This window comes from Poromitra crassiceps, assembly GCF_964638095.1.
Source record: "Poromitra crassiceps genome assembly, chromosome: 6".
Taxonomy (NCBI): domain Eukaryota; kingdom Metazoa; phylum Chordata; class Actinopteri; order Beryciformes; family Melamphaidae; genus Poromitra; species Poromitra crassiceps.
In genome coordinates, this window is record NC_139627.1 from 39,014,204 (window position 1) to 39,029,082 (window position 14,879).

At 45.1% G+C, this 14,879-nt stretch overlaps 1 protein-coding gene across 1 annotated transcript in view; it reads right to left on the reverse strand.

Annotated features, from left to right (window-relative positions):
* The window catches only part of col4a2 (collagen, type IV, alpha 2), a gene marked incomplete at its 5' end in the record, with an annotated part of 44,939 nt that extends 40,601 nt beyond the window's left edge, over nt 1-4,338 (reverse strand). The window contains 2 exons of the mRNA XM_083638223.1: nt 3,771-3,851; nt 4,270-4,338. Coding sequence (XP_083494349.1) covers nt 3,771-3,851; nt 4,270-4,338 — 150 coding nt within the window. The remainder of the gene's footprint in view (nt 1-3,770; nt 3,852-4,269) is intronic.
* Between the last annotated feature and the right edge of the window lie 10,541 nt (nt 4,339-14,879).

Consider the following 14,879-nt stretch of genomic DNA (forward strand, 5'->3'; position numbering starts at 1 on the left):
TTCTGCTTTCACTGTACCGCCTACTGTAGCTCGCTGGGCCTGGGTTTCCCATCTCTACTTGGGAAGGGTTTACTCTCTTCATACGTTTCTTCGAACATTTAGCGTTCCTCAGCTATTAGCACGGCCTCGTGAACTACCTCAGATGCCTTATGTGCCTAATTTATTTCCTCGTTACTCCATTTTCGTGTGCTTGTTTTCGGTTTTACTGCAGCAAATCTCAGAAGCAAAATGCACTAAAGATACAAAAGAACAATGAGCACTTTGGAAGTGTGCTGTGGGAAGCCTGATATTTTTCTGGACGCCTTCAATGCACACGCTGCCAGGGGAGTGGGTGGTAAGGCTGGAGAGGGCGCTTGCCAAATCTCCCAAACAAAAACCCCATGAAATTAACATCTTGACTCCCTCCTAAACAATCCTCTCCATTCTCTCACTCTCTCTCTCTCCTCTCTCTCATTGCATTTCTTTTTGACACTGTATCTCCTTCACACTCACCATCTCACTCTGTCTGCATGTTGACACTGTATCTCCTTCACACTCACCATCGCACTCTGTCTGCATGTTGACACTGTATCTCCACACTCACCAGCTCACTCTGTCTGCATGTTCTCTTCACACTCACCATTCTCACTCTGTCTGCATGTTCTTTATCAGGCTCTTTCAGAAAATCATGTAGGCTATGGGTTTTCTAGACTCGAATTATCTGGATTCTAGAGAACTGAATCCTCCTCTCTGTTTCGTCATGGGCTGAAAACTCACTGTGTCATAATCACTTTGCCACATCTTCCTCCTATATTTGAGGTTTCTCATGATTTCTTTTCAGCTCTCTCTCTCACATGATTCCTCCGTCACAGCGATAGTGTCTGGACAGTGTGGCTCATACCTTTCCTCGTAACGTCGGTGATGTAGGAATCGAAGCTGATTGTACTGCTGCACTCATTGTAGGTCATTCTAGTTGAGAACGTCGGCGGAAATTAGGAAATGTCCATGTAAAAATACTCCAGACGGAGCTTCGACACAGATGTGATGATGTTGTTAACTACCCTAATAACCGAATGCCACGACGTTGACATGATGGCTGCCATTTACACATAAACAACCATTGCCCAATCACCACAGCTGTGTCCGGTCTCAGCCAATCCAGACAGCTGCGTGAGATCAATCCAACTCATTCAGCACAGCGCTCATCGCCGCGGCTCTCCTCCTCAGGGATCGATGTGGATGGAGAGGAGAGGGAGGCGAGGCAACAGAGACGGGATGAGATGAACGACATCTGTGGGAATCCATCTTGGTCTCCATTGTGTTTGCAAACAAGCCCATCAGTTGGATTATGCGTGTAATAAAGTGGAGGAGAGCCGAGGAGTTGGCTCAACTGACGTGCAAGACTCTTAAGCCTTGGGAAATGTACGGCTCAAATATGTACGCAATAAGACAACGAGGCACCACAACAACTGACAGACAAAAACAAGCGAGAATTTATCATTCTTCTCAGGAAGTAGATGCTTATCTTTTAAGAATTGGGAAAGAGCCAAGTCATTGTGCTGGGGGGGAAAGGGTTTTACAGCACATCTTCAGTGCCAAGGATAGATGGAGGAGAGGGAGGGGTGACCGGAGGATGTTGTTCATTCTGTTGTTATGCTATTTTGTTTTTCAGAGAACAAGCTCAAACTATGCCAAGGTTTCACTGGGCATAATGAAAAGCCCCTCACCCCCTTGGCACCGTCGTTATCACATCTTCAATGAACAATCGAGATCTTTCCCCTGTCATCCGGCCGAGAGACAGAGAGAGAGAGGGAGAGGGAGAGAGAGAGAGACCCTCTCATGATGCTTGTGCATCCTTCAGAAGCGGAATGTGGAATGCACTTCCTCTCTCTCTCTCCCTTTACTCCTCCTTGTGGGGTTTCCTGTATCCACGCCGGCGAGCGCGTAGGTCAAAGGTCGGCCTTACTGTAAAGTTGAACCGGTAAATTCTCAATACACGTCAGCCAGAATACAAATGCTAGAGCATTCCTTCCTTGACCTCTGTATGTTTTGGGAACACCCCCCCACACGAGGCACTGTCTGCACTCCATATCAGGCCTTGGGTTTAGCACATCACACAGGCTGAGCTGAGTTTGAAGATGAGACACAAAGGAATTTGGACAGTTTACGCTTTGGAAAATCTCGTCTTTGTAATTAGAGAAAAGGTCAGCCTTCCCTCAGACAAACACAAAACTGATACAGTCCTTTGATACTGTAGTTTGAGATTTAGATAGAAACTGAATCATGACACCATTTAATTTGATGCCCTTGGCTTCTGATTGGCTGGTTTTAGAATCACGTAGCCCGTATGTCTCTCACCCCTCTTATTTGATTATGATGAAGATGATGTTTAGTCTGTATCACAATGGCAGATTTCAAAGTATCAGGCCTCTCCTTTCTGCCCCCCCCCCTCCTTAATAGAGCTCTCACACTCCACTCTTATTGATTCAGTCAGTGTCTCGTCATAGACGCGTGTTCAATGGATCAGTGTGGGGTAAATCCTCCCATTCTTCCAATGCAGCAGAGTTAGCATTTAGCTGCTAGCCCAGCCCAGGCAGACAGGATCAGGGATTCAACCCCCGCAGTGAACGTAACATCCGAACAGACGTCCATGTACGTGCTTTTGAATCCCCAATCCTGTAGTGTAGAGCCGCAGCACCGTCCTTTGGTGAGTCAGCCCATTGAGATATATGGGGGGGTTTTACCCCACTGTCTAGTCTCGCTATTTTGTGGGCGTTCCCACACAGACCGACTGTATCTATGGCACACTAATCAAACATTCTCCAACAACTGCCAACAAGAATGTTGGCAGTTGTTGGAGAATGTGTGATTGGTGTGCCATTGGCAAACACGGACAATCAACGATTGAACATGTTGAATCTGACCAAACATCTCCAAACATCTCCAAACATGGACAGACAGCCATGCACACCAATCAAACATCTATGTTTGTCCGTGGTTTTTTTGGAGAATGTTTGATTGGTGGGCCATTGGCTTTAAGGTTAATGGTGTGAATTTCACCACTTAGGCCATAAGAATGTGCGATAAGCATGTGAAGCCTGTGGGAGGAGAGGCATCTTTCTCTTTGAGCTAATACGTTTGTCCAGCATATGGCTAAATCTCCAAGTTAGGTTCACTCATTCACATTATCGAACGAGTTTCCCTTGCGTTGTTGTGATGCTTTGATTTCTCCTGGATAGCCAGTAGAAGGATTTAGGCCGTGATCACATGGGACACACTTTTCTCCTGCTCAAGCAGCTTTGTGCTTCACTGGTACCAGAGATTTAAGAGAGATTTTTATGCAACTTTCAAATTGGTGTTAGCTAGCTAACCTGAAGTAACAAAGGAGATAACGCTGTTGAAAATAATAATGGACAGGAGAAAGATAGCGATTCCATTCAGAAACTGGGAAACTGTAAGCGACGGCTTACTTTCATCCTAATTTTCTTTTCTATGACTTTGACACTGACAAGTGTAGCTAAAGTTGAGGGATGTTCAGCTTAGAGCACCATAAAATGCGCCTTCAAAACGTGAATTGCATAGTTTGGAGGGAGACGTGTGCACCTTCAGCGACCAAAACATTTAAACTAACTTAAAAACAAACAAACACGTGCATAAAAAAACCGCGTCCCATGTGATCACAGCCTTATTTGGTCCTCCAGATTGAGAACAAAAGAGAAGTTGGACGAGACAGATGGGAGACAGGTATGGAGAAAGCACTTTAGGACCAGTCGTTAGAGTATGGGACTTACCCTGCCACCTTTCTCTGGGAAACACTTGCAGCCGCCGCTGCAGTCTCTTCCTCCACAGGGGCCACTGTGCTTCTTCCCACCCTGCCATGGAGAAAACAGACAACAGGCAGGTTAGCTGAAGGTACACAATACTGTAGGTTTGTCTGGCTTCCTCTTTGAGCAGTAGTAAGGGACAGGGTGTGGGGTAAGTAATTGTGTACTAGGTGTGACAGGCTGTGTTTGTGTACTCTGCGGTTTGTTGTTTATGCCTGCCGATCCGTTGCATGAGTGCGGATGATTGTTGCAGTGCTGTCTGAAGCCTTGTGTATAGCGGTCTGCTGTGCTGAAAGGATGTTTTGGATATGGCTCCAATGACTCATAACGGATATCCAGACATAAGGGACAATCGTGTGTCCATGGAAATGCTATCCATCGGAGAAGCTATAGCCTGGCCTCTGACAACAAGAATGCGTCTGGGAGAAACTCTGAAAACTCCCCGTCTAGATGTTAGTCTGCATACCAACACAACACCCCCGCTGCCATCACTGGTCCATCTGCAGCAGACTGGACACAAACACATGCTGCCCATGGCCGGAGGTCACTGTGGACATGACGTGATCAAAGAGAGCAGTCACACAAACAGGGTTTCCCAACCCACAGGTCAGGGGTGTCAAGACCCTATAATGGATGGCTGAGAAAGGCCTGTCATCTTTGGACATGATTAAAGACCGAATGGAGTCTTGGATAATGGCTCTGTTTATCTGGTGGGTCAAAAATGCGAAAAGACAATTTGAAACCGCTGCCTTTGGACCACATTATGACTCACCATGGTCACAGAAACAAATCATTTAAAGACTTAACAAGACTGCAGACACAACAACTTGCTGAGAGACAGAAGAGACGCATTGAGCCGCAACACCGCAGCACACATACACTTTATATCAAGATGTTAGAAACATAATCACAGTTCTGTTTTGTTTAATCTGATTATTCCCACCCTTGGGTGCTGGCAATGACTGTGGCTGTTTAGCTGCATGACTGGAAACAGAACATTTTAATAATTTTAAATGTACCATTGTGTCTTCACCATGGTGCCTGAGAATAAATAGTAAATGATTGGAAGGAAATACCACATGGTTTGAAATTATGAAAGGCGTGTGCCAGAGCTGTATATTATCACCATACCTCTTTAATATCTATAGTGAATACATCATGAGAAAGGCGGAACTGGATGAAGACAAAGCTGGCATTAGGATAGGAGGAGGTAAATACAACAACTTGAGATACGCCGACGACACAACTCTGATGACAGAAAGTGCAGAGGACCTAAAGAGAATATTAAAGAAGGTGAAAGTACAGCGTGCCCTTCTGGGACTGCAGCTGAACCCGAAAAAGACCAAAATAATGACTACAGACAAGATGAGTGAATTCAGGCTTGATGATGAGGTGGTTGAGATTGTTGACAATTTCAACTATCTAGGAGTGACATTTGACAGAGAAGGAGGGTGTGAAAGGGAGATCAAGAAGAGACTGGGCATGGGACCACACTGACCAATCTGAACAGAGTGTGGAAAGACCCAGATGTATCTGTCAATACAAAACTTAGACTGGTCAAAACACTGGTGTTTCCAGTAGTGACGTATGGCAGCGAAACGTGGACTGTGCGGAAGGTGGAAAGGAAAAAGATAGATGCGTTTGAGCTGTGGTGTTGGCGACGGGTCCTAAAAATACCATGGACAGCAAAACGGACCAACAAGTCAGTGATTGAGCAAATAAAACCAGAAATGTCTCTGGAAGCAACCATCCAGAAGCAGAAACTTGGATATTTTGGACATATCATGAGAACAGGAGGTAGCAAGCAAGATGGATTGACACCATAAAAGAAGTGACGGGAGAGGACCTGGGAAGATTGAAACATCGAATACAGGAGAGAGACAGTTGGAGGACGGAAATCTATAGAGTCACCATGGGTCGCAAGCGACTTGATGGAACATGATGATGATGATGATGATTGGAAGGACACACACACACAGTACACACACACACGCACGCACGCACGCACGCACGCACGCACACACACACACACACACACACACACACACACACACACACACACACACACACACACACACACAGAGGTCATTCAATTCCAAGTTTCCACACTTTCGGTGGTATCGGGTGAAAAGGCCCTTCAGTGGGCTTCCAATTAGCATGTGAGAGTGAAGCTTTGAGTCTGCAGACATGCAGGGAGGCGCCATCTTGGTGGCTCATCTCATGACGTCTCTGCCCTGCGTCTGCCTACGTCCTCCACCTACACAGCCATACCATAGCCTGCTTAGACAGCAAATGCCTCAATAATCTCCCCCCTCCCTCACGTAAAAAATAAATAAATAAAAATTCAAAATTTCTTTATGCCCACAGTGGCAACAGAGTGGCGGAAAAGAATCAGAATAATTCTCCCTCATCACTCTGACATGAGATCTCAAAGGGCCAGCTGACAAAGGCCACATTGAGACCCTCCTCACGCACAAAGACCCTCTTTAACCACAGAGTCTGCGTCCTTAATGATCCCCTATCTCTCCACCACACAAAAGACCCTCTCCCCCTCCCCCATGGAATGCACAAGAGCCAATTTCTTCCAGTATCTGGTCATCTGAAGGGGAGCCTTTCAAACTGCTGTTTGATATAGCTGAGGCATGATGTGACAGGGTTTATTTAGCCTGCACGCTATGGAGCTAGACCCACTCTATTCATAACTCAGTAGCCTACATGGCCAAAAATGGCATTCTCTACTTACACCCAGTCGTCATGCGAAACTGATTGCCTTTTGTGCCTTTGAGGAGACCAGAAGGTCATTCCAGACCAGCATCTGTAGAGATGTGGTGGAGGCGTTGCGTGACCCCCCTCCTCTACAGTGAAGTGGACGTCCAAAACTCAGACAATAGCCTGCGTCACCACCGGGCAGGCACACAAAGGAGAGGTCCCCATGAAGGCAATTAGATGACAGGTAGCTATGCAAAATCCATTAGTTTACAGTTTACAGGCTGGAAATAGTTGATGACTGTTTCTGCCAAGGACAATGAGACTGTGCTACAGCATCCTGTTTCTCCCACCCACCTTCACAATAAGCCACTTTTCAAAATCACCTTTTCCATACATTGTGGGGGAAATGGACGATTGTGTCTATGCATGTGCAATCAAGCTCTACATGCGATATTACTCTACCATATAAAGAAAACAAAACTCCTAAAAAGGTCAAATGTTAGCTGAATTTATGAGGTCTGCCATAAGCCTGCTGGGTAATTATAAGCCAAACCTAGGTATTTCATATAATTTCCTCTCCAGCCATTCTCCATGTCCCCTCTTCCTTGCAGTATGTTCAGACAAAAGTCTGAGGGTCAGATAGGGGTCTCTCGTGAACCAGACCAGACCAAGTCTTGGACCGAGTAGTCCCTAACCTACTGGCCCATGTCACCCGAGAGACGGATGAAACCAGACCACCCAGCGCCACAGCTGGGGGTTTTGGCTGGCCGACAACAATCTGAAGCTATAAATCTGACACCTTAGCTATAGCGATAGAGGACCAGCTCCCAGTCTCAACACTGGGAAACTGAACGCTATACCAGACACGATACTTCAGCCTTGGGACTCCGAGACACGCAAAGACGTTATAGGCATTGCTGAAGAGTCTGTTGGTGAGTGTTCATTTCCACTATAGGCATAAACAACGTAAACCTTAAAGAAACAATCAATATCCTTACTCTATTCTTACACATTCCACAGTGATCAAACGTCTTCCCCCTCCCTTGTTATGAGAAGCGCCAGGCAACAGTGTGTATGGTGTATGGAACATGGAGGTTCCCAGGAACCAGTTTGCAACCATTCTTCATCTGGTTGCTGGTTTACAGTACAGCTCTCCAGTGTTGATCATCTCTCACGCCCCAACATCAGCGGTCTGGGAGAACAACTGTGATCTGGCACACACACACACACACACACACACACACACACACACACACACACACACACTCACTCACGCACGCACACACACACTCACTCACATAATAAGCATGCTTTCCACACAACTAATCACCCACCCACTCCTCTCCACACTTAGATTTATTTGACCAACACATTTATCTGTGCACCACTCTCTGCCCACAGGCACGATGAAGGAGAAATTAACCATTTGCCTAATTCCTTACAGCTCAGACGACAACCCACTGAGCGCATCGATATTATGAACACTTCAGACATAGCAGAGGGATGGGCTCAGCATGTCTACAGTATGTTGTTTTTCCTCCTACAGCCAAAAGGGAGTCTCCTGAGCCAAAACAAATCCTCCTAAACTCCTACTCTCCTGGTAGGTTCTTCACTTGTGAAACGTGTGTGGAGTGTGTGCATCGGTCTCTCACTGTATGGTCTCGCTGGCCAGCCTCCTCTCCCTTCCGTCCGAGGAGTCTGGCGCCGCAGGTCTCCATAACTGGGATAAACCCTCCCCTGCTCTACTCTGCTCTCCCATTGGAGCGACTGTTTCAGTCGCTGCCGGATGTCCGCTCCCGGCTTATTACAAACTCTGTCATTGGCTCTGACCATGTCAATCAGAGCGGCTTCCGCTCCCTCCTCCCTGTGTGTCGCTGTAAATAGTGCCCTGGCGCCGCAGTGAAAACAACAATGCTAACTAGCTAGCAAGCTAACGGCAGAAACCTACACGCTAGCTCGTTGCTACACGCTGAAAAGGGCAAGTTGGATTATTTGAAACTATTTTCCAAGGGCACTGCCGCTAAGCGCCGCCCATCGCAATCCCACTATGGAGACCTGCGGCGCCAGACTCCTCAGACGGAAGGGAGAGGAGGCTGGCCAGCGAGACTACTCACTGTAAACAGCCCTGGCAGAGGAGGATGACCGTTAAGAGATGCGTCATGAGGAGGAAACCTACCAGTTAGCAGTTCGTTCGCCTCTAAATTTGAACGTTCATTGGAAGGACAAGAACACCATCAGAGACAGACTATGAGATACCAGCTCAAGGTTTTGTCTTTGTATTAATTAATTATTCATTATTAATTATTTGTATTACTAGTGATGGGATGATATTGAAATCCAAAACATTGCGATGTATCGTGGGGCAGATTTTTTTTTTATTTCAACATTGGCTACATTTGATCCCGCTGTCGTAATCACAAATGTAGACAGCTTGTACAGTACATCACAATGCATGTTGAATCTTCTCTTGACATAACCATGTCGTCCCATCCCTCATTATGAATGGTAAATGGCCTGCATTTATATAGCGCTTTTATCCAAAGCGCTTTACAATCAGTAGGTACATTCACCCATTCACACACTGATGGCAGCCAGCTGCCACGCAGGGTGCTGGCACACCATCAGGAGCAATTTGGGGTTCAGTGTCTTGCCCAAGGACACTTTGACATGCAGACTGGAGGAGCCGGGAATCGAACCACCAACCTCTTTTATCCAAAGCGATTAGTGGACGACCCGCTCTACCTCCTGAGCTACAGCCGCCCCATTACACTTGAATGTGAAAGTAACTGTTTCTTTCAAAGAGTCATAATGGCCACGCTGAAGTTGAAATCAAACAAAGCATATCAAACGTCTTCCTCCTCCCTCCCATTATGAGAAGTGCCAGACAACAGTGTGTGTATGGAGGTTCCCAGGAAACAGTCTGCAACAATTCTTCATCTGGTTGTTGGTTTATAGTACAGCTCTCCAGTGTTGATCATCTCGCATGACCTATCCTCAGCAATCTGGGAGATCCATGTGGTCTGCTTCTACTTTGATCATTGATGATGCACACAGTGTGTCATTGCCACTGTCTGCCTACACAGGCACGACTAAAGGAGAAATTGGTAGTATCCTTAAGTTGAAATACTGTAAACAACGGATTGCATATAACAACTGACAAGTAAGAATTATACTAGTGATTGTTTGTGAGAGTATTGTTTCACAGGAGAGTTGGTATGACAGATGCATCGTTGTTTTTTGTCAAGACGTTAGTGTGTGGAGTGTTACTTTGAGTGTGCAGGTGTGTATCCAGGTGTGTACCCACTTCCCTGTATACTATACAGGGAAGTGGGTACACTGTACTATACAGCAGACCTGGGCAACTGGCGGCCCCGCCAGTGCACCTGAACGCAACATGCAAGATACCCACTGAATAAGTGTCCAAATGTTCATGTCATTCTGGCCAATACTCCACCACTTATAACATTTCAGTCTGGAATATGGAATATATTTCAATAATCTTTATGACTAAAAGTAATCTCAATCAATCAATCAATCATCAATCATTTTTAATACATGTCCCAGAAGGGCACTTTGGTTTACATCAGGCAGCAGTGGTTATTAAAACATTATTACTAGTTTGAAAGTAATAAAGGCACACTTCAATATTACAATACATATACATTTGTTGCAATATGTACAGATTCCAAAAGACCATTCTACTCCCTTCTGCCAGGTCGCAGTGTGCGCTGCGCCCCGTTGCAAACTAGCTCATCAACAAATGCAAGAAGCTTGCTGTAAACATACAGCGCCAGTTATGGATGTATCAGAGGAAAACAGGGGTGGGGGGAGGAGGATGCAAGAGCTATAGGATGTAACAAGGCAGGGGGTTCTCATGTGTTAAAAATGACTACATGTAAGAAATGTTCTACATTGAAGTAAACATTTAAATAATTAACTTGTTGGTTTTGGATTTATTTAGCTAAGAGTGCATTTTTGTTTATGTGACCCTCAACACAGGCTTTGAGAATCCCGGGCCACTTACTGATACTTATGCTTAAATTAACCCACTCATATCTGGTTTATTTCAAGAAAAACAAATCTAGCAGCCATATTGGCAGGTGGTCAAAAAGGTTAATTTCAAGCCCTGCAGGGAGAGCAGGTGGTGACATAGGAGTGAGTGAGAAAAGGATAGAATATTGGTGTTTAAAACTGACCGTTCAGCCCCTAACCCTCAGCAAAATCTGTCCCTCTGGTAGCGAGGACATTTTTTTGTGGTCCTCTCTATCATCAAAGTTCCTGGGTTACTACGGCATGACAATATTTGTTCGGCCCCTGGCAACAATCTGGGTTTCTCGTGGCCCCCCATGAAAAATAATTGTCCACCCCTGCTATACAGGGAAGTGTGTATTTCCAAGGCACAGTGGTCAGATTAATGCCTCTCTTAATGAGGAATGTTGTTTTTTAGTTGCCTCCCTGTTCTTTATGACTGCACTGGTGCTACACTCCCATCTACACAGACTCCCCCAATATGAAATCAATCCAGCTGGGTCAACAGCACCTTACCACTCTCCCTATCTGTCTCTCTGTTAATGCTGTTAAGCTGCGTTCACACCGACCTATTAAAGTTTTTCGCTGGCATCGAGTTTACATACAAAGTCAATGCAAACGAGCGATTGAGCGTATATTCGCCCGGGAGAAAAATCGCTGGCCGTCCGAGCGACAGAGACAGAGCGATAGGGAGAAAATACGCTCGTCGCCCCAGATGAAATATCCCAACTCGAGCGAAAATACGCTGTCATCAGTCGCTCGCTGTTCAACGCTGATTGGCTGCCGTGTGAGAGCGAGTCAATAATCACACTGGCTTGGAACAAACCGCTGGTTTATTGTGTGGCAACCAACCGCATTGACAGGCTAACAGCTGACATGAAGTGAAGTCTGTACTACCGGTATGTAGCTCGTGTTAGGAGCACGCTGATAGGCTTAGCTTGTAAACATCTACGGTGGCTCGTAGTGGACAAACATTATCACTTTGCTTAACGTTATAGCCCCCACATGTCCGTCCGTATGAACACAGAAGAAGAAAGCGATATTTAAAATGTATGTATTTCTCTTCTCATCAAAGCATTGGCTTTGTGAGTCCACAGGTGGGCGGTGCTGAGAAAACTGGTTAATAAAGAGATACTCAACACTTTTTCCACTTTTTTCTGCTGAAAACCAATATATATTTGAAATTAGCTGTGTTCTTGATGAATCCAGGTCAAAGTCCTGACATTTACTGTAAAACTGAGTAATTCCTCATCTCTTCTCACATACCTATGCAGTCCCATACAATCCAATCCGAAATATGTGTGCTATTATGTATCCTCAATGATTAGTTTCCCAGTTTTAATCTTGCAGGAGTCCAGTCTGTCCAGACTGTGTCCAGTCTGTCCAGACATCACATATTCACATATCACATCACATAGCTTCAGACAAAAGCCATTCTCAGAGCAAGCCATTCTCAGAGCTTGTCGTTGGTTTGTGTGGGCCGTCTGTGGTTGGCTTGAGTCACCATGGCTCTGGTTTCTCCAGGTTCTGGTTCACCACAGACTGAGCCACATCCTCGCACTTCCTGTTGGTGTCAAACCCAGTCAGGATCAACACACGACCTCAGGCGAGATGACAAGATGATGTAAAGACCAAAATATGGAACCAATTAGGCATGGGCTATATGGTTGAAATCAATATCGTGATAATCACACAAAGATTTTTTTCCCCGATATAAATTATATTACGATAATGGCTCACCTCATGCATGCAAAATCCAATTCAACTGAATGGTAATGTTAGGTGTGATGTCAAAGAAAATAGATTATTCAAATAATATTCCTTAAAATACGTACTTCATTTTGTAAAATTGGCTTGTTATCATCGATTTAGAATGCATAATTATTTGTTATGAAAATCACCATATAATCACGATTCCACTGAAAGACGATAAACAATATTATTGAATTATCATCCAGCCCTACCAATGTTCATATGGAACAAAGCAAAGACAAATCACAGACACAAATATAAAGAAAGTCAAACTTGAGATCGGGGACCATCAATTATACACAAGACAGAAAGTTAACTTGTCTTTTGAGAGGGAGTGGGAATTAGATCTGAGTCACTCCACTCTGTAAACTTCAATAACCCCAAAACAGAAGGATCAGAGGAGGATGTATGCTACCTGAGAGGAATCAAGAAGCCCTCCTATCTGCTGCTATACGAGGGATCAGCCAAGCAGCATTTTGGTAAACAAACCGCATCACTGAGTGGCAACGGCAATGGAACCCTATGGAGCGTGAGTTTGAGCATCTGACTCTAGTCGGCTGACCCTGTTTACATTAAAAAAACTGTGACAGTTCACACAACTTTAACACGACATGCATATATTATACATCAAACTCTTGAGCTAATTCTGCTCTCACTCAGAATGTCAAAATATAAGCGATGTGATGTATAATTTTTGAGATATCAAAGTTTGGCACAACTCATACTAGTTAACTTCCGCGGGGTTACACATTTCTGGGTGGCAATGACGTCATGCTGATTCGTCCTATATATATGTACATATATTTGGGGAGGGAGGGCACTCTTTTGATTTGCTTATGACTTAAGCCTGACACGCACAGGGAGCGAATCTTGACGCGTGTCAAGATCTGCCCCTATAGCGCACTGCAAGCATCAGATCTGAAATGTATACACCACAGAATGACAGAATCATCACTATTTGGGGGAAAAGGCCACTAATTTATATGTAATCAGGCACAATTGACTGATTTAAAAAAAGTTGTTATACCGTAGTTTTGAGCCCCTGTCATAAGCCTCTTCTAAACATGAACTGCGGATTATAACCGTAGAATCAGGTCAGACTATCCGCCGCAGTTACCCTGCTAGACATGGCTCAATAAATCGCTTAATCACTTCCTAAACATGGGGAGAAGCTCCGGCGCGGTTTGGAGCACAGTGCTGCTGCCTGGCTACTGCAGAGGAAAGGTAGGCTACAGAATAGGCTACAATTCTCTCCTCTGGATCAAATTATATGTTTTGAATGAATTTATTCCTCTAGTATTCTTCTCAGAGATCGACTTTGCAGCGGGAAATATAGCCTATTTTGTTCGGCACGTCTTTCTGGGCAAGCTTGGGATAGAGGCTGTTGGATCATCCTACCCGTTTCCTGTGCAGAGGGGGGGAGAAAAAAGGCAGCGCTGCGGGGGAAAATGATGCAATTCTGTCCAAACTTAATCTAATCTCATCATGACATCCAGGGATAGGCTATGTTTTGCTAGCCGATGTGTTTAGAACATTATTGTCACGTTGTAGTCTTGCTAGTGTAGCGTATTACAGTAATGCCTGCTGTATTTAAACTGCCGTGAGATTTGTTTGAGGAGCACTTATCGAGACAGAGACGACACGGGGATTGAAGTGGGCGGAGAAGGAGGGGTGGAGCTCAGAGCACTTTGGTCGCTGCTGGAACCTCGTTTGACGCTCCAAAATCGAAACAGGTTCGGACGCTCTTGGTGCGTGTTCGGCCGTTTAAAACAATGGGTGGGCTTCCAAACACTGGGATCTGATGTCCCCTGTGCGTTTGGAGCTTTACGCACAGCTGTTGTCTGGTGTATGACCGAATCTCTCCTGGTTTTATTGTAATTAATTATCTTGTTACAGACCTTTCCTGTTCTGTTTTAGAGAGAGAGAGAGATACAGGAGAGAGAGAGCGAGAGAGAGAGAGAGAGAGAGAGAGAGCGAGAGAGAGGAAGAGAGAGAGATAGAGCTGTTAAAAACAAAATTTTAATTACTTTAGTTACAGTAATGCAGATCACAGCATGAAAAATGACCCATCTATTCGATCCAGAAAATGCATCATCACTCAGCCTCTCTCAAAAGCACATAAACACACACACAAACAGCAAGAGAGAGAGAGAGAGAGAGAGAGAGAGAGCGTGAGTCCATGATGTCGAGCCACAGCTGTACATTCCACATGTCTCCAGACAAATCACTCACTGAGACGTCCAATGTTCCCCGCGGATCATGAACTTGCCTCCAACTAATAACATTATTTAGAAGATGTGTATGAAAATAGGACCTGAGGATGATCTTGTTTTCTAAAGGGGCTTTTAGTGGCGAAGAAGGACACAATTCAAATTAACAGCGTAAATCTCCTGTTTCCGCCAGTCATTTTCCTCATGAACCGCTCGTCTTTGGTATCTCAGATAAATGTGCGAGGGGGATTGGGACTCTCAATAAATCTCAATGAAAACGACAAATTCCCATTCGCTGTCGGTCAAACATCCAACCGCTCGCAGATGTCAGCCCCCGATGTCACAGGCAGATCTTAAAACAGCCATTGTTCCCAAT